This window comes from Eumetopias jubatus, unplaced genomic scaffold (assembly GCF_037043125.1).
Source record: "Eumetopias jubatus isolate StellerSeaLion01/CBP00866 unplaced genomic scaffold, mEumJub1_p1.0 scaffold_12, whole genome shotgun sequence".
In the NCBI taxonomy this organism is placed as follows: Eukaryota; Metazoa; Chordata; class Mammalia; order Carnivora; family Otariidae; genus Eumetopias; species Eumetopias jubatus.
This window is the reverse complement of record NW_028274818.1, coordinates 35,533,495-35,553,248: the sequence shown is the minus strand read 5'-3', so window position 1 is coordinate 35,553,248 and position 19,754 is coordinate 35,533,495. Positions and strand designations below refer to the sequence as shown.

Here is a 19,754-nt window from a genome sequence, read left to right as displayed (position 1 = left end):
TCTCTGATTTAATTGGTAGGACCCAAAGATCAGTAATGTTTAAAGCTCTAAAGGTGATTCTGTTGTGCAGCCAAGGTAGTGAATTACTGTTCTTAATGTTGGGGGTATTCTAGGGTCTTACCATGATTCTTCTTCCCCAGCTACATTATTTCCCTAGGTCAATGGTTCTCAGTCCTGGCTCCACTTTAGAATCATCCTGGGAGCTTTTAAAAGCCATCATTGTCGGGGAGTTCCCCAAGATGGATCAATTCTAAATTCCTGGGGGTGATTTCTAAGATCTCCTGGGGCTGGAGTAAGGCGTTATTTATTTATTTATTTATTTAATTTCTTTAAAGATTTTATTTATTTATTTGATAGAGAGAGACAAAGCGAGAGAAGGAACACAAGCAGGGGGAGTGGGAGAGGGAGAAGCAGGTTTCCTGCTGAGCAGGGAGCCCGATGTGGGGCTCGTTCCCAGGACCCCGGGATCATGACCTGAGCCGAAGGCAGATGCTTAATGACTGAGCCACCCAGGCACCCCTGGAGTAAGACTTTAGAGGCCCTAAACCCTGAAAAGATTTGAGTTTTCCACCCTGCCCATATAAATCAAAATAACAATATTAAATCTTAAAATATATATAGGGGGGATGTACAGCCTTCTAATTTTGCCTAAGGTGTTTACTTCCATATCTTAAAAAATATTATATATAAAAGTTTTCTAAAAAAATTTTGGTACTTCTACTTTGCTGGTGCCTTAAATACATGTTTAGCCTGCCTTAGGAGGTCCAGCCCCAAATCTCATCCAAAGGTCACCTCCTTGGGGAGACGTCTCTTATCTTCCTCCTTTTTTCAATTTTCAAATAAAATTTATTTGACAGAGAGAGAGAGAGAGAGAGAGAGCACAAGCAGGGGGAGTGGCAGAGGGAGAGGGAGAAGCAGGCTCCCTGCTGAGCAGGAAGTCTGATGTAGGGCTGGATCCCAGGACCCTGGGATTATGACCTGAGCTGAAGGCAGCCACTAAACCGACTGGGAGACCCAGGTGCCCCTTATCCATCCTTTCTAAAGTGGGACTGCTAACATCCTGAGATCCCCATCTAGTATATCATCCCATTACAAACATTTCATAAAAAGTGTTGAAATTTGTAATTTTTAGATTTTTCATTTACTTGTTCATTGTATGTCTCCTCCATGAAGGTAGGGTCTTGTCTTTTTTGCTTGCTGCTATCTTTCGTGTCCTCATCTAGCACAATGCTTGGTATAAAATAAGTGTTCAAATAAATTTTACAGAATGAATGAATGCACACTGATGTATGGCAAATAGCAGTGAGTAGATGAATCCCAAGGCAGATAGGCCACCTTGGGTTGTTACCGTGTAAAAGACTGTCTTCATGGGGTGGGAAGGGAGAAGTGAGTTCATGAAGGGAGGTCCTTGTTTCCAGCAACCTGGTCAAGGCTTAGAGCAGCAGGTGCATGCCATGATGTTGATGGATGCCAGCGAGTATTTATTTTTAGTGTGTAATTTCTCTGTGTCACCTCCAAATTTTCAGTAAAATTTCTTAAACTCAACAGCTGTGTGTTTTGTTCTTTGGGGAGTGGAGGAAGGATTGTGTGTTCGTGTTTGGGGTCAAAACAGGCCATGGAGATGCTTAGAGCTAAGAGTGCTTGAAGACAAACAGCAACTAGAATGAATTTGTATTATCTGCTAGCATCTCCCTAGAGTTGTCAGCATTATGGTTATTTGGATAGTAGACGAAAGGGTGATTATGGTTATTTGGATAGTAGACCTCAGATGATTTGAGGTCACTCTGGTTACATAATTAATAAATTATTTGGTAATTCTGTGTTCAGTGTCTGTCCATGAGACTGTAGTCTCCCTTGGGACAGTGATTCTGTCTGACTTGTTTACTCCTGGCCACTGGATGCCTGGCTAGATGGGTGCTCAGTAAATGTTGGTTTTGCAAATGAATGGTTCTGGATATTTTTGTGTTCTGGGTCAGAAGTCAGAAGGGTCTGCTGACATGTGATGAGGAGGACTGGAAGAAAAGCCCAGGCTCTGAGAATGAGGACCAGGTAAAAGCTGGAGGTGGAGGGGTGTTCTGTACAGACTGGTTTGTTGGGAGGATTCAGATCCAAGCTCAGGCCCCCAGGATGGCTGGAGGGATAACAGGACACTGTTGATACCTAGTCAGTGGACTTAGAGAAACAAGTATTCTGAGACCCCATTGAGTTGTGGGAAGGGGTTTCTTAATGTCTTAGGGTTGATGCTCATTGACCCAGGGTTGGGATGGGCCTAAAATAACCATCGGGACACATTATCTTAGACGGCACAAGGACAGGTGGGGACTGACAGACCTTTGGCTGCACGTGTTCCCTGATTCTCTGAGAGTGACAAAAAACCCTTAGACATGTTGAGGAGCTCTTGTGTCCTAAGACCCTCTCTCCATTTGTGGCCTCCTCTCCCCTGGCTCCACTTGACCCTTCTATCACCTCTGCAGGTTCTAAAAGCTGGGTCTTGTATGCTTTGAGTGCCTAGGTCCATGGCCTGACCACAGAAGTATTTCAGTTCCCCAAACCAAAAATACTGCCATTTTGATTCCTGGCCTTTCTGTCCCCAAAGACCAGCCGTGGTGGATGGAATAGGAAGCTTAACCATGGGAACCTGTTGATCAGTGGATTGAATTTTCATCATGAATTTTCCCAGGTTCCAGTTCTCAGGAGAAAAAATATTGATTTTTCTGGATGATTTTCTCTGCATGTTGTCTTGACAGAGAGTTATGCAGTAGTATTTATGGCATCATATTTTTCAACATTTTTTGTTAGGTTTTCCCTTGCCCCATGGATCCATGCTTACAAATCAATATTTGTTTATTGAGCACCTACTATGTGCAGACACTGGGCTATACACTCATCAGGGGATAAAAAGAGTAGCTAAGGGTAGTTCCTGTTCTCCAGGAGTTTACAATCTGGGTTTGGGGACAAATCAGAAAATAACTATAAGTTGAATAACTGTAAATATGTAAATTTGACATAGAAGGGATTTATAAACAGAACAGAACTTGAATTGTATAAGGTCTGCTGCTGGAATTTGGGAAGAATTTATAGAGAACAGCAGAGAAGTCATCACTGATCCAGGAACCTGATCTGAGTCTTGGATTTAGAACTTACCCAAGTACACAAGAGATGGAGGCATCAGTGTAGACGGACAGAGCTGGATGAATTGAGCCTAAGTGTGGTCAAGGGAATGGAATGGCTGGATCAGAGCACTGTGTGAAGGGGGGCTGTATGTGATAAGGTCAAATGTGCAGCTTTTTAAGCAGGACCCTGAGAGCCTAGCCTGGCCGTGGACTTGGGATTTTAATCTGGGGATGATGGAAAGCGTACAGGTCAGAGTGCATGCCAAATCCAACTCAGCAAATGAAGCACTAGGCCAATGCTAACAGGATGAAATGTACCTTGGAAGAAGTGCAAAGACATGCATGTGCATCTCTGTGTGTGTATTTGTGTGTATGTGTATGCACCTCTTAAGAAGAGCACAAATTCGGGCGCCTGGGTGGCTCAAGCGACTGCCTTCGGCTCAGGTCATGATCCTGGAGTCCCAGGATCGAGTCCCACATCGGGCTCCCTGCTCAGCAGGGAGTCTCCTTCTACCTCTGACCCTCTCCCTTCTCGTGCTCTCTTGTCTCTCATTCTCTCTCTCTCAAATAAATAAATAAAATCTTTTTAAAAAAAAAGCACAAATTCGAGATGGAGGACAGCCCATTTTAACAGTATTTGACTTGAAACAGATAGAGGTGTTAATGTATCTATAAGCTTAATATGGGTCCTTGGTTTGACCTGGCTGGGAAAAGCCTCCTGTCCTTCAGGCTTCAGCAGCAGGAGTAGAGTCTCCAGAACCAAAGATGTCCTGGCATGCTATTTTCTTTCCCCAAGTCCTTGAAGAGGACTACTTTGATAAGATGGCCAATATTCATAGAGGAGCTTTCTGAGTTCTCTCCTGTGGGAGAGTCTTATTCTCATGGGCTATTTCCCTTCAGGTTTCTCTAGGACTCAGAGCCAACTTGACTTTCTCAGATCCTGCACATCTTCATGCAGCTTACTGAGCTGCCTCAGGTGACACATTCAGACCTTGTCTGGGAGAAAAAGTATCGATGTACAACCAGCTGAGCAAGCATTTGGGATGAAACGATGTTCTGAGACATGGAACTTCTAGAGCTAAAACAAGGAGAATCCTGAAAAACTACAATGGTTGGTCACCCTACAACATACCAGAACCTTCTTGAAGATTCACCCCCACACCCGGTGGTTTTTCTCTTAGAAACTGGAGGAACATGCCTGTCTCATAGATATTTATCCTCTAGGTACAACTTGAAGAGATCTCTTGGTCTATGTTTCTAAGATTTTCCAAGGGGGCAAGCTTGTGATGCTTTAGGTTTTGCAAATCTAAAACATTCACCAAGGCCATTTTTCCTATCCATTTCCTTGAGGTATCCTAGTCTACAAAATGTCCCATGTGATTTTTCCTTTTTGTGAAGAGCAGATTCCCTTAATCTTGGGAGGACCAGATATTGTAATGGAAAGAGTATGGATTTTTGAAAGCTTAAAGATCTTCTGGTGGATTCTGGTTCTACTATATACTCATTGTGGTGGACAGTGCTATGTGTTCACCACGTTCTACTGCGTTTTCCTCTTCTGGGCACGTAGGAAGATCACTTAGGTGCTCTCTGAACAGTTCTGGCCAATAGGCTGTAAGCTGAGTGACTGTGTCACTTTATAGCTGAAGCATGGAATATGAGAGAGCTTCTCCATGCTCCTCTATCCTTGCCGTCATGACCACGAGGGCCATGTGTCCTTCGTTGGTGTGGCTACAAGATGGCAGAAATCACTGAGTGACTGTATAACAGAGGATTTCTCCCCTTACCATTGTCTCCCTTCTTACTTTGTGCGAGCAACAAATGAATGTTTGTTGTGTTAAAGCTGCTGAGATTTTGTGGTTGGTTTATTTCCACAGCATAACCTGACTAAAACACTAGTTCTGTGTCTTCCTCCCCTTAGGTTACCCCAATAAAAAATACCATGGATTGGGTGGCTTAGGCAACAGACATTTATTTCTCATGGTTCTGGGGGGCTAGAAGGGCAAGATCAATGTGCTGGTGAGAGCTGGCTTCCTGGCTTCAGACAGGTGGCTCCTTGTTCTCTCTGAAGGCAGAGCCCTGGTGTCTTCCTCTTCTTATAAGGGCACTAATCCCATTATGAGGATTTCACCTGCATGACCTCATCTAAACCTAATTACCTTCCCCTTCTTAAGAAATATTGGTATCCCCCAATACCATCACATTGGGGTTAGGGTTTCAACATATGAATCTGGGGAGGATATATTCAGTCCCTAACACGTTATAAGCTTGTCAAGCTTCCTAATAATGCTGAGGCTATAAAAAAGGGAAATAATATCTCCTTCAAAGAGCCATCTTATAGGGCTGTTAGATACTGTAGATGTGGTGTTTAGAATGGTTCTTCATGCATACCAAGAGCAGAAAAATATTTTGTTCCCTTCTGTTCTTTTAGGAAAATATTCAGGTGTTTCTTTCTGGAGTAATACTTAACCAAAAGAGTAAATACAACCTCTCATGTCCAGGGAAGCATACACAGAGTCCCCAGGTGATGCAGGTAGGCCCATGTTTGTACTGTTGTTTGGCTCTTGGTCTTTCACCTGGAGTGGTCTTTGATCAAGGGACCCATGCCCAGAACATGCCACCATGATGTCAGACATTGGATACCAGGACTCCCCTCTGTTCACTTTTTTTTTTTAAAGATTTTATTTATTTATTTGTCAGAGAGCATAAGCAGGGGGAGTGGCAGGCAGAGCAGGCAGAGGGAGATGCAGGCTCCCTGCTGAGCAAGGAGCCCGGGACTCCATCCCAGGCCCCTGGGATCATGACCTGAGCTGAAGGAAGGTCATGACTGAGCCACCCAGGCGTCCCCCCACTGTTCAATTCTAAGCATCATATTTTAGGAAAATTGTTGATAGGTGGGGGAATTTCTAGGGGAAGGGGAGCAGGTTAGGAAAAGCCTGGAAGCCATGGGGATGGGTGAACAAACTACTACAAGTAAGGTTGTCAGATTTAGCAAATAAAAATACGAGAAGCCCAGTAAAATTAGAATTTCAGATAAACAGTGGATCCCATTTTAGTATACGAGTTGCGTCATGCAATCTTTGGGGTCTCCTTATACTAACAAGGTATCCCTTGTTTATCTGAGATTCACATTGAACTGGGATCCCTGTAATTTATCTCGTAGTGCTAACTGCAAGGATTGTTGAGGACAGTGCACCCACATCAGATAGAGATGCAATATCATACTTAGGAACACAAATGTGTATTTATACTTGGCTACTGGGAGTTGCTGGGTATGCAGATTTCTGAGTGAGCAAAGGGGAAGTTCAGAATTAGGTGTGTTATTCTGGGGGAACTGCATGTGAGAGGCAAATTTGGACGAGGGTGGGAATTTTGATTATCCTCGCTTCCTCCTTCGCCTCAAAATATAGATAGATGAGAACTGACTCTTTTGATTTGCCCTAAGACCTACAAGCAGGAAGATAAGGTGCTGATAGTTACTTAGTACTTTTTCTGCCCGCCCTCTCTTTTGGTCTATCCTTCCTTACACAGTTACTAGTACATACATTTATTGAGGAACTATGCTAAAGTCTTTCTTGACAGAAGAAATCTAATAGCTCCAAGAAACAATATTTCTTTCTTTTTTAAAAGATTTTATTTATTCATTTGACAGAACGAGAGAGCAGGAGAGCACTAACAGTGGAAGGGGCAGAGGGAGAGGGAGAAGAAGGCACCTTGCCGAGCAGGGAGCCCAATGCAGGGCTCGATCCCAGAACCCTGGGATCATGACCTGAGCCGAAGGCAGTCGCTTAACCAACTGAGCCACCCAGGCGCCCCAAGGCAATATTTCTTAAGAAGGGGAAACTATCGGGGACCTGGGTGGCTCAGTCGTGAAGCGTCTGCCTTCAGCTCAGGTCATGGTCCCAGGGTCCTGGGATCCAGCCCCACGTCGGGCTCCCTGCTCCACGGGAAGCCTGCTTCTCCCTCTCCCACCCCCCTGCTTGTGTTCCCTCTCTCACTGTGTGTCTCTCTCTGTCAAATAAATAAAATAAAATCTTAAAAAAAAAAAGAAGGGGAAACTATCTTACAGAATCAACAATGATTTAGACAGCTTTTTGTGAACTCCCGGGCAGTCTGTGGGTATAGTGGAAGGGGTTCAGGGCACAGTAGGGAGCAAAAAGGGGATGGATTAATAACTTGTAGAGAAACAAAAATTACCATCCTTACCTCAGCACTTTTAAGTTTATGTTTATTGATTATTATAGTAAAATATGCTCCTTATGGAAGACGAGGGCATGCAGAGGAATAGAACGAGACAGGAAATGTTAGTGTGTTGGATATTTTTTCCCTGTCCTCTCTCTATTAGTTTTCTTTACAGTGAAGTAGATTTTATGTACATTTATTTTCTAATTCCCCCCACCCCCTCACTTAACAGTATCCCATAAACATGTCCCTCTTTATTGGTATTAAATCTCTTAACAATATTTTAGGTCAGTTTTGACTCATGTTTTCAGGGGAAGGAATGAGATTGGATAAAGACTCATCACCCTTGTCTGCTAGGATATGGACCAGATATTGATCCGTGTAAGCAAGTCCCCAGGAAAAGTAGGTGCCTTTTATCTAGAGCCCTCAGACTTGCCTGGCAAGTTAAGAACAAGACTTCTGTCCAGATTCGCTTAGACTCCTATCTTTATCAGGTGCTGGACTCTGGTTTTACTAAATCTTGATGGGCATAAAAAATAAGTCTGTTTTGCTTACGCCCGTTCCTCTGCCCTCTGTCCTATGTTTGTAAACACTCCCCAACCCCCTGCCCTCTGTTCTTCCCTGTCCAGGAGTGCTGGAAGCATCGCCCTGCTCTCAGGTGCTTAGCTTTGTTGGCTCCCAGAGTGTCCCCTCATCCCTTCTGGTCCAGGTCTTGGCTCCTGAGGAGTTTGCAGCCCCTAAGGAATAGAGTGGAATGCACAAAGCATTCTTGGGTTGGGACATGGAGCCTCCATGGATGGCTCGCTGCCTGGTAAGTGAGCTATGAAATATCTGGATTGGACTGATATTTGTGTTTTGATAAGAACAACTGCAGGTTCTGCTGATCATAGTCCTTGACACCTGCATGTGATACACACGTAGGTACAGACACCCCTTATGGAGGACACACCTAGCTAGGCCAGAAGTTTGCATTGTTTCCTTTAAAATCCTTACAAGGATCCATGAGGTGGATGGCTAATATCCCCATTGGAGGCAAGTAGCTTTGGTTGTCCAAAGGCACGCAGCTGGTGAGTATAGAACCAAGACCTTCACCTTCACCACTCTCACTCAGAGGTCCAGGCTTTAACTGCTGTCTGTCTCAGAGAACAGAACATTCTGGAGCTGGAGGGGGCTTCAGAGGAGATTTAAAAATCTTGAATGTCCCAGCTGCTCTGTAAGCCAGTTAAATTTTTGAGTGGAACCTGGCTTAAGTCATACGATTTTGTAAGTTCTGCAAGTAATTCTGAGAGGCAGCCTGGATTAAGAACCAGTAAAATCCAACACCTTTATTTATAAATGATGAAAATGCGACCCGGCGGGGGGGGCTTGCCCTAGTTTATACTTTTATTGAGTAGCAGAGCTGGAGCTAGGTCTAGGATTTCCAAGACGTTCAAGTCCATACATGGACCCTATGTGGCCACAAGGACTGCACAGAGGTGCTGATTAAAAACCTTGAGGTGGGGTTGATTCCAGACATGAAGCCAGATACACCCATGCTCCCTTCCCCCTCAAACCACAAGGTGCTCATTTCCCCAGACTCCGTCAACAAACACCAATTTGAACATTTAGGTATTTAGTTTGTCGTTCTGCTGGCCCTTTCAGGGATCATATTTAGAGTTACAAGGTCCTGTTTGGCAGCCCTCTGCTAGCTTGGGTAGCAAATCTGGTGCAAATGCCCGTGTCCCTTGCAGCCATTCCCCTGTGTCTTCCCCATGCTCCTGGTCTGCCATGTGGCTGCATGTTGCCGCCTTCAGGCATAGCTCTCTCTCCTCTCAGGCTGGGCCATGGCCACATGGCCCAGCTTCACAGGGCATCTTTGGGACCAAAGGTCTCAGAGGTTGCACTTAGGTCTGGAGAACCTAATTCCCTGCGGGCGGAGGTAGAGGTGGTTGGGAGTAGAGGAGGGTGCATGGTCATGAGCTGGCTTGTCTGCTGGAGGAAGGTCAGGAATCTGGGAGGGCAGTTAGGTGGTAGAAATGCCAGCACATTCTTCCCTCTTCTCTGGGAAGCCAGCCAACAATGGGCCAACCATGGGCCAGTGTTCTCTCCAGCAAGCTGCAGGCTACACTGGGCGGCACTCCTCAGGAGGGAAGGGGTGGGGCATTTGGGGGTGTACCGTGGGAAGGAGAACAGAAGTAGCTGAGGCTCCTGAGGTGAGCCGGCCGGCAGCCTGACCTTGGGAGGGGATTCCCCCTTCCTGTGGTGAGGCGGAAGTTTTGTCATCTTGTCATAGATGTCGTGTTTCATCTTGCTAGGTCACTGTGATGTTTGTCCGGCTGCCTTCTCTTTCCATTCCTTATAAGGTGTTCGCGTCCCTGTCAGCTCCCTGTCAGCATGGTGGGGGAAGCCCTGCCCGTAGGTGCCTGAGCCTCTGAGGTGGGGGATTTGGAGGCCAGCGCCTTCCCCATCTCTGCCCACACAAGAGAGGCTGTCAATTTGGGAAAAACAAACAAGAAGGCACCTAGTGGTGTCTGTTCTGGGTGTTCCTACAGCATCGTTGGCTCCCCAGGAGTCCCCAGCTGATACCAGTCCTCCAAGAGTTGGAACAAGAGCCCAAAGAGGCCTTTACAGGGATTGGGCCTTGATGAGGTTTGGGGAACATGAAGTTCAGAGTCTGGTAGATTCTGGTCAAAGATAACGAAAGGGAGGAAAGGGACTTGAGGCAACGTTAGAATCTAAGTGATGGTTAAAAATATGAGTGCTGGAGCAAACTGGTCTGGGTTCAAATGACCCCTTCCTAACTGGATCCAAGTTACCAAAAATGTGCCTCATTTTCTTCAGCTGCAAAGTAAGGGTAATTAAATGTCTGTCCCCCCAGAGAGGTAGTGAGTATTGATTGAGTTAATACATATAAAGGGTTTAGAACGGGTTGGGGGGAGAGAGAAGGGCACGGAATGGAGTCACCCCAGGACGGGCAGGCCAGGCTCCTGTTCTCTCCGAGGCTGGGTTCCCATCTGCGCTCAGTGACACAACAGACTCACTTTTTCCCTCTGGTTTTCGGAGAGGAGCACGGAAGAGGGACCGGTGTCTGGGCTGCTGAGCTGTTGTGCAGGTATGGAGGGCCACGCCAGCTTGAGTCAGGTGGCAAATCCCCGGGGACGTTCCTGGAGCCTACCCTGTCCCACAGACGAGGACTCACATGTGACTCACCATATGCAGGTGGTGCCTGGGCCTGAGTCACCTGGTGCCTCTTCCTCCAACACCTGCGATTCAGCGTGCGCAGCCTGGACCTGGCTCTCTTATCCTCCTTCAACTCTTCTCTCCGTTCCTCTCTCCTTCCCTCCTTTTCTCGTTCTCTGTCCCTTGACCTCCCATTGAGCAGATCTTGGCTGATCTCCCCGACAGATGGATAATGGAGACGGGAGCTTGTTAGGCCACCCCCACACCCTGTCAGACAATGCCAGGAATGACTGAGAAGCACACAGCATACTGCCTACATCAGCATGGTGACATTGCTGTAATCTGAGGGTAGGTATCTCCAAAAGATCCCTCTCTCTGTTGCTGACTGCTGCAAGAATTTCCACTCTCAGCTGTCCGTTCAGGTGACCGGACGCCCAGACTGTCCCCTCTGAGAGTGCAGGTATACCCACAGTGCATGGGGACTCCTGAAACTGTATCAATATGATATCATTACACGAAGAGTGAGCACCTACTATGTGCCAGGCACTGTTCTCAGCACTGGGAAAACAGTAGTGAACGAAATGGACAAAAATCTCTACCTTCTTGGGCATTACATTCTGGTGGGAGGGGTCAGAAAATAAACATGATAAATACATATATAGTTGGTTTAAAGGTGGTAAATATTGCAAACAACAACAAAAAAGAGCCAGTCTACCCATAAGATAGGGTAGGTGGAGTTGGGAGTGGGATCGGGCAGGCAAGTTGGTTGTCATTTTATTTTTTTTAAAGATTATTTATTTGAGAGAGAGAGAATGAGAGACAGAGAGCACGAGAGGGAAGAGGGTCAGAGGGAGAAGCAGACTCCCTGCTGAGCAGGGAGCCCGATGTGGGACTCGATCCCGGGACTCCAGGATCATGACCTGAGCCGAAGGCAGTCGCTTAACCAACTGAGCCACCCAGGCGCCCTGGTTGTCATTTTAAAGGGTGGTCAGAGTCATTGAGAAAGTAGCATTTGAACAAAGACTTGAAAGAGGTAAGACAGTTAGCCTCGCAGATGCCCAGGGGAACCGTGTTCCAGGCCGAGAGAGCACCTGGGGCCAGAAGCAGCCTGGTGATTTGGAGGCGATGCACCTGGGGTGAAGGGAGTGAGGGGCTGAGACAGAGAAGTAATGGGGGTGTTTGGGTCATGCAGGGCCTCACAGACTCTCTCTGAGGGCTTTGACCCTGACCCTGACAGGGAGCTAGTGCAGGGTTCTGAACAGGGGATTGACGTGACCTGTTGTGTGGGGTCTACTGCAGACCAGTTGGAGGCTATTGCGAAAGTCCAGGGAAGAGAGGCTCAGGCCAAGAGGGTGGAAGTTGCCTTTGGAAGGGGAAATACCGTTTCCCGGTAGCAGGAGGTGGGTGCCAGAGAAACCACAGTCAGGGAAAACTTGACTAGCCGCTTCCCTGAGCACAACATTCTGATGAGCCAGGTCTGGGGGGTGGTGGTGCTGCTGCTGAGGGTGAGGGCTCCAGAATGGGATGATGGGAAGCAGGGCACAAGAGAAGAGTACGCCGAGGGAGCCTGGGGCACCGTAGTGACACCCCCACCTGCACTTTAGCCCTGGCCAAGTCCTAACCCAGCCTGTGGCTCTGTTTTAGGCTCCTTATCTCTGAACAAATTAGATTCTGAAGTTCAAAGCCAGTGCCTGGGGCCCTGCCACCCCCCCCCCCCCCCCCCCCCGGGGAGTGCTCAGTGTCCCTGAGGAGGGAGGCTGAATGGGCTGCCCTTGGGGTCTGCAGAAACAATGGCCTGGACTGGGCCCAGAGAGTGTGGGGGGCCCAAACAGAGCAATTGCCACTTTCCTCTGTGAAGCCAAACCCCTGCTGGGACCTGCCCCAGCCTGTGAAGTCTGAGACACTGAAGGCTTATTTACCTGGGCTCCTGGCCTCCTAAGAGAGGAGAAGGAGGGGGATTTGAAGGGCTCCAGCGACCCAGTGTGCGGCCCACCACAAGGCCCCGCCTGGTCTGAGGATCTGGGATTGTCACACCGGCTCCTGCTAGTTAACTATTAATGAGTTCTTTGTCACATCCTCTTTCCTGGTGGTGGGCCCAGGATGGGGCAGTTCCAGGAGGGTGAAGGCTTCCTGGAAGCCTTGAGTTCAGGGAGCTGGAGAAGTGGAGAGAAACAGACCAGGCAGGTGGGCTCAAAACCCCGGGGTGGGGGTGGGGGGTGGCATCAGTGATCTTTCTCTGGAGGACATGATGGGGGTCTCTCTGGGGTCTTGTTGCAGTGGCTGGCCCATGAAGGGAGGCTGCTCGTACTGACTCGGGCTGGCTGACTTCAGCCAGATTTCACTGGAATTCTTACAGGGTCTAGACACTAACATTTAGTGGAGTATTTGTTATGTGTGTAAACAACTTAATGCCTATTTGCTAATTACAGTACTTCCCCTGCCCATCTAAACTTACTGGACTGAATTAGAACCGAAGGGTTAGAAATGCCCAGTTTAATCCACAAAATCCTACATTTTCCCCTTAAGGGTTCTCAAACCAATTTCTTGGACTTAACCCTCAAACTGTAGAGAACTTGCTGCTTGGGGGCCACTGACAGCCTGGACTGGGTAGTTAAGAGTCGCCTTTAAATAGAAACTTTGAGGTGCTGTGTTCCAAAACAATGCCACGCAGGCTCTCCTGCAACTGCAGGCCCAGCATATGGACTGGCTGACCTTCCACCTCTCTCTAAAAGCCCCCTGACCCTAAGCTGGGGCCGAGCGTCCTCTGAGGCCAGCCTCTCGGTCTAGGCCTGGTTACTGCCATGTCCAGTGGCCCTCAGGCAGGAGTGCACCAGGAGTCCCACACAGGAAGCTGTGTCCTGAGGCCTGGTGGGGGGCGGGCCGAGGAAGTTGGTCTAGTTATGCGTCAGGTCAGGTCTGTTTTCTGGCCCTCCAGGCTGGCATTCTTGCCCGCGGAGGGAGGGGCTGGGAGACCAGCCCTTCGGAAGCTGGGGGCATGACTCACAGGTGGTTACCTGTCCTAGGGCCCCCTGCCAACCTGCAGAGGGATCCGGAGGGGAGGAATTTAGAGTTTGTTCCTGTTTATTCCTCTTGAGCTTTCCTTGGGTGGGTTGGGCTTTGACCCCCTTCCTGATGAACCTAAAGCTCCTGCAAATTCCCCCCAAAGCGGGGATTTTCCACTTTTTTAGTTTTCCCTTGGGAGGGGTCTGGTGCTTTCCAGGGTCCTGGATGTTTGGGTCTATTCACCTTGTAGACCAGTGACAGGTTTGGGCAATAACAGCCTACACACCAGCCCTGATCTTTGTGTTCTCTGCTTGGTCTTCTGTCCAGGGCCGCCCAGGACACAAGACGAAGCTGACCCCTGTGGGCCTTGGGGAAGTGCCAAGTGCAGTGCCTATCACAAATGTGAGTGCCCTTCTCTGCCTCCTGGGAGTTACTGACAGTCGCCTGGGGCTGTTTGCAGTGGCTCCCTTCACCACCACCCCCTCCCCTGCCCCCCCCCCCACAGGCCCCCACAAGCAGCTGGGGACTGATGAGCTTGCTGTGAGGCCTCTGAGACCCACCCACCTGCCCAGTCCTGTCCTGGGGGTGGGGGTGGGGGTGCAGTGACGGCACATGGGCGTGCCAGCCGCCAGATTCCTGAGACCCGCCCTGCAGTGGGCGACGCCCAGACGGGGAGTCTCCAGAGGTAAAGCCATTCTTTAAAAACTGGGAGCCAGGAGAGGAGACCCCACATTCAAGGGGTGCTGTTAGAGGCCATCTGGAGAAAGAAGAGCGCAGTACGGAGCAAGGTACGTTACCTGCCTTCCCCTGCTCGGTGGGGGCCAGGCGCGGGAGCAGGGCTGTCTGTGTGTCTGGGTGTCTGGGGCCTGGCTGCAGGGCCTGATTCATTCCTCCTTCAGGGAGGTCACCCGAGCAGGTGTGTTCACCTGCAAAGGCTAGGTCAAATGTCTGCCTTTGTTTGGGTTGCTTTTTCGTCTCAGAGAAGTATCTCAGTGACTTAGAAGAAAGCAGCTTCAGATCTGGGCTGAGCACAAAGAGAAGTGGAAAGTGTGGGCTGGCCCAGCTAGAGCTCTTCCAAGGGCCACTCTGATGCCTGGTTGTGGGGGATTCCAGCCTGGGGGCAGGAGGGCAGAGATAGCACTGGATGGACACCAAAAAGTGGGTCTCCCTCTTGGGCCATCATTAGTTGTGCAACCTCAGGCCACCTGTCTCTTCCTGGGGCCCCTGACTCTTCTGGGAGAGGATTGGAAGGCATGATTTCTAGCTATTAGGATGTGGAATGTAAAGACACCAGGAGGGGCCCCAGCTCCCTCTCTGCTCCTGCCTTGCCACCCACACCCCCCCCTCATTTTTCCACCCTAGCCAGAGGACTTTGTGGCCGTCATTGGAGCAGACACGCATCCAAACCAAGGCAGAGCTGGGCACTGCATGAGCAGGGGTGGGGCATGCCTCTGCAGGCTAGGCCTGCCTGCCTCCTGGAGGGACGCTTCAAGTATCCAGCGTCAGCCTCTAGAATCCCTGCTCTGCGGCTGTCCTGCATAGCCCTGGGCCATAATGGGAGCCATTTGGAGATGCTTCCAGTTCAGATGAAATCCTCACTCACTTTTTAAATGCTGCAGGCTCGCCTTTCTCCCCATCATATCCTATCCCAGCTGCCTGCTTAGCTCAGAGTTGTGGTCACCACAGCCTCACCCTCAGGGAGGCCCCGGGTGGTATTGGAGACCATGCCAGTGGCACAGAGACCTTGCTTCTAGGCCTTCAGCCACTTGGACCCATTCACCTTTGGGCCTGCAGGCTGGGCCAAGCCCTGAGAAAAGCCAATTCTGTTTCTTGGGGGCAGCAACAAGGCCTCGGACATCTCGTTAGCGCCTCTCCTGCAAAGGGCCCAGCCCTTTTCTGCTCCCTACATTGTCCGTAATGACTGTGTGGGCCGGGGAGGGCCAACTCTCTTTCCCTTCCATCTCAGAGGGGGAAGATGAAGTCTTGGGGGGGCGGGGGGGAAGGTACAGTGTGAGTCACACGCCAGTGGGGACAGGGGTCCAGGGCTCTGGCATTTTCCAAACTTATGGCTACAAATGTACCTGCTGTGTACAAGTATCCTAGGTCGAGACCCTACGTAAAGGGGGCTAGTGTGCCTTAGGGTTTGTATTGTTTTATCCAGGCTGCTCTGCTCTGTCCCACGTGAGGTCCTCTGAGGGGATTCCCCTGGTGGCTGAAGATGAGGCCACTCCTCCTCCTGTGCTTTGGTAAGTGTCCCCTTCCCATCCTTCCAGGCCCTGTTCTATAGCAGGGAGGGGACAGCCACTGGCAAGAGGACTGTGAACCAAAGTGTGAGCATCATCTGTCACTCTGTCATCCTTCAGTTTAGAACACTTGTCTCCTGGGGCCCCAGTGGGGTTTCCCTGCTCCTTTGGGCCTTTGGGAAAGATGAGGCTCCCAAGTGTCTTCTTATTCCTACCTGAGGGGGGCTCGTGGTTCCCCAAGGGGCCTGCACAGCTAATTGCTCAGCCTTTCACTTTCTCGCTGGTTCCGGAGCCATCACGGCTGGGTTTTACAGTGGACTGTAGCCGGGCACTCACAAAGTGTGCTGGGTCCACCTTACAGAGAAAGGAGCAGAAATAATGGTGGCCTCTCCCAGCTTTGCACAAATGGTGAGCAGCGAGCCCTGCTCTGGATGCTGACCAAGGCCAGGCTGCAAGTGAAGGGATTGAGGAGTGTGTCCCAGTGGCTGAGCATGTGCCTGCAACTTGATCCTAAAAGCCACATATGGAGGCCACATTTCAGGATCATCCAGGGTTTCTGGTGGCCAGCATTTCTCCTCCTTTCCTTTTAAAATTACAGGTTACAGAACACGAAATCAGCTTTTTTTACCTGATAGCATCAGGAGTCGCGTCCTTACCGCCACCACTGAGTGGGAGCAGGCGTGAGGGAAAAGGGCTGGGCTTGCTGATTTGTGCTTCCCTGGGGGAATACTGGGGGTGGCCTGGTGGGCCCTCCTCTCTCTAGGCTATTCCCCAACACCCCTGTGATTTCAGTCTGGCCCGGCCTCCTGTGTGCCCAGCAAGCCTGCTCCCGTGGGGCCTGCTATCCACCTGTTGGGGACCTGCTCATTGGGAGGACCCGGTTTCTCCGAGCTTCGTCCACCTGCGGACTGACCAAGCCTGAGACCTACTGCACCCAGTATGGTGAGGTAGGTCCGACCACCATGTCCTCCAGGACTGGAGAAGACAAGGTGGAGTGGGGTGGGTGAGCCTGCCCTTTGTTCACACAATGCCTAGAGTGTATTTGGGATAGCCACAGCTCCATGCACTGTGGAGAGTGCAAGCAAAGCCTAAGGCCAGATCTCTGCCTCTAAAGAATTTTCTCCTTCATTGGGCGAGAGAGAAAACGTCTTCAGAATTAGTTGAATGGCTCTCTTCTCCCTTCTGCCTGATAAAGCTGGAGTTTTTCCTCAATCCTCGGGTACGGGTAGGATAGTTTTTCAAGTCTTGGGAACAATCAGATGAATGTTGATCTTTTAGATCGGAGAGTGTAACGTGTCATCTGTGGTGGGCGAAGTCAAGTCTGATGGAGCATAGGTGGTGGGATGTGTGCACTGGGTTGTGTTCTTGCCATGGGATGAACTGAGTGGTGCCATGGTCACTGTTTGCCACCATCTCTTTGGCCAGTGTTGGGAAATGAGTACAGACTGAGCTAGTGGGAAACTATTTGATTGTAGGCTGGAGTGGACTTTCTATGGTTTACCTTTGCCATGTATGAAGAGCCAACTTACTTACCTCTCAGCCTTGTTGGTCCCCTCAGGCAAGTGGGAAACACCCCAACTGCTGTTTAGAGGACATAAATCAGCAAGATAGACAAGCGATGAGGCCAGCGAGGGGGTTCAGTGACTCGGCTGATAAGTAATGAACGTGAGCTGAACAATCTAGAAACCCAGACACTCTGACCTATGTCAGTTAACAGTCCCCGTTTAGGCAACTGAGTTCTACAAAGAGCTGTTGTGATTTTTCTTCTACACACCTCTGGACCTTTTTTGGAGGAACGTTGGCTTCTTTTCTTTTCTCTTCAACAAGGTGGGGGTCATTCTTGGTGCCTTGTGTTTACCAAAGTTGAAAGCACTTAGCGTTTCCTTGTTTCCGACTGCATGTCTCATTTGGCCATTTTTTCTGCCCTGAAACCAAAGGTTTGGACAAAGGAATGTGTGAGGGAGGAGTTTTCCCTGAGTCTTCTAGTCTTTTCAGAGAAAGAGAGAAAGAAATACAGAGAGAAGGGGAGTGAGAGAGATTGACTGCCGTGCAGGAGACTTGGGTCCTCTGTGGTGTCCTCTTTCCAGACTGTCCTTGTCGTTGGGACGATGGAGGTAGCATCTGATACTGCCTTTGGGCGCTGCTGCCCTTCTAGTCTCCGGTGATCTTTTGGCTACTTTTTTTTTTTTTTAAGATTTTATTTATTTATTTGACAGAGAGAGAGACAGCGAGAGAGGGAACACAAGCAGGGGGAGTGGGAGAAGGAGAAGCAGGCTTCCCGCTGAGCAGGGAGCCCGACGCGGGGCTCGATCCCAGGACCCTGGGACCATGACCTGAGCCGAAGGCAGATGCTTAACGACTGAGCCACCCAGGCACCCCGATCTTTTGGCTACTTTTAATGGCAGATGGTACCGAGTAGCGGCTTTGGAGGTGCTGAGCAGAGTTGACTGTGGTTTCTGCATCTCACCCAGTTGGATGTGGGGAAGCCAGTTTGACGGTGTTGGGTAAGATGGCCAGCATAAGGCCAGGACTCCCTGTGGGCCCAGATTACTCCACAAGCATCGGGGACCTGGCAGTATTGAGCTTTCTAGGCAATGGAATGGTTTTCGCTGCTCCCTTTCCACATGCCCTCAAAATCTGGGACCACTGAGCCATGTCTAAAAATTTCGGGGAGACTTCTACCGACTTCCTTCCTCGAGCTGCCTTTTGGGAGGAGAAATACAGAGCCCCTGTGCTGGGATGTCCCCTCAGCCCCAGCCCTGTCTGGATAGCCTCTGTCCCTGAAGCCTTGGACTTTTGCCTTCACCTTGGCCTGCCCTCTGCCTCTCTCAGATGCTGCAGGCTGCCACGTCCCTTCCCTGCTCTTACGCAGCCCCCCTGAGAACAAAACGGTACTTGCAAAACAGAAGTCTAGACTTTTGCAACCCTGGGGATGGATAAATCTCAGGAAGAAAGCTATGCAGCCTCTTTTGGAGAGTAGAAGATAGGGCATCTGGAATCCAGTGTAGTTCCAGGTCTGCCACTAACCTGTGGTGTGATCTTGGGCAAGATATTACCCTGCTCTAAGCCTTAACTTCCTCTTCCATGAGTGAGTGTTAGATGAAAGGGTCTTGAGGTTTGCTCCTGGCCCCAAGTTTCTTTGGGAATGAGCTGACGGCTGAGAGCCAGCTTCTATCCCCCTACCTGCCACCTCTCCCTTGTTCCATTGCCCTTTCCCCCTCTCTTACCCGCCTGACCTCCTAGAGGCTGTTGGTTGACAGCAAGGAAGACACACACTAAAGGCACATAGTCCCTTCTAGTACTCTGTGCAGATGCTCTCCCTGAACCCTCATTGGCTATGGGAGTGGCTGTGTGATGAAAATTTGGAATCAGGATTTTAACTCCGCTGACTTCCAATTTCAGTTTTTAAGTTTAATTATCAAATTATTATTATCAAATGTTACGTATAGCAGCTGTAATTTATTAGGCACATGCTATGTGTCCCAGACCTCATACTAAGAGTTTTACAGAAATTATCTCAATTAATTTTCACAAGGCTTCCTGTGGGGGCGCTTGTTACCTCTATGTGCTGTTGGGAGGGTTTGGATGTGTTCTGGGACCCCAGACTTCTAGTGGAAACACACAGGTGTCGAGTTTTCTGAGGAGTTAGAGATGGGGGGTGTACCGGACAGCCCTAGCTGGAGATGAGGCATGATGCAGAGCTGCATTCCTGGTACCTGCCCCTCTCCATTCTCTCCCTCCCCCCTTCCTACCAACTCCTGCCCCCATATACACACCTTCTTTAAGTCGAAGCTTCTGGTTTGTGCTTCTGTTCTATTTCCATGACGTTGCGAGCCCTGAGCCAAGCACGAACTCATCCAGCACCTGCTGTCTGCCCACTGATGTGGCGTGAATGCAAGTGCATCGGAGATTTACGACTCTTGGACATTCTGCACCGCTCATTCCCCTGCCCTTAACCCCAGTGGCACTCAGTGGAATGGGAGTTGCAGGAGCAGTGGGGACTCGTTCCAGTTCCAAAATTGTTTCTCCCAGCTCCCGGTCTCAGAGTGCGGCTCCC

At 49.5% G+C, this 19,754-nt stretch overlaps 1 protein-coding gene across 13 annotated transcripts in view; it reads left to right on the top strand.

Moving 5' to 3' along the window:
* The window catches only part of LAMB3 (laminin subunit beta 3), a 63,109-nt gene that overhangs the window by 10,333 nt on the left and 33,022 nt on the right, over positions 1–19,754 (top strand). For 4 of the 13 annotated variants that reach the window (XM_028125780.2, XM_028125778.2, XM_028125777.2 and 1 more), the window contains exons 2-7: positions 7,922–8,103; positions 10,677–10,799; positions 13,782–13,856; positions 13,960–14,242; positions 15,616–15,700; positions 16,490–16,644. In XM_028125780.2, the coding sequence (XP_027981581.1) occupies positions 15,673–15,700; positions 16,490–16,644 (183 nt within the window). In that variant the 5' untranslated portion in view covers positions 7,922–8,103; positions 10,677–10,799; positions 13,782–13,856; positions 13,960–14,242; positions 15,616–15,672. Of the gene's footprint in view, positions 1–4,013; positions 4,225–5,547; positions 5,644–7,921; positions 8,104–10,653; positions 10,800–13,781; positions 13,857–13,959; positions 14,243–15,615; positions 15,701–16,489; positions 16,645–19,754 lie in introns of those variants that run through there. The other 9 variants (XM_088017239.1, XM_028125773.2, XM_088017238.1 and 6 more) reach the window with 6 other exon arrangements.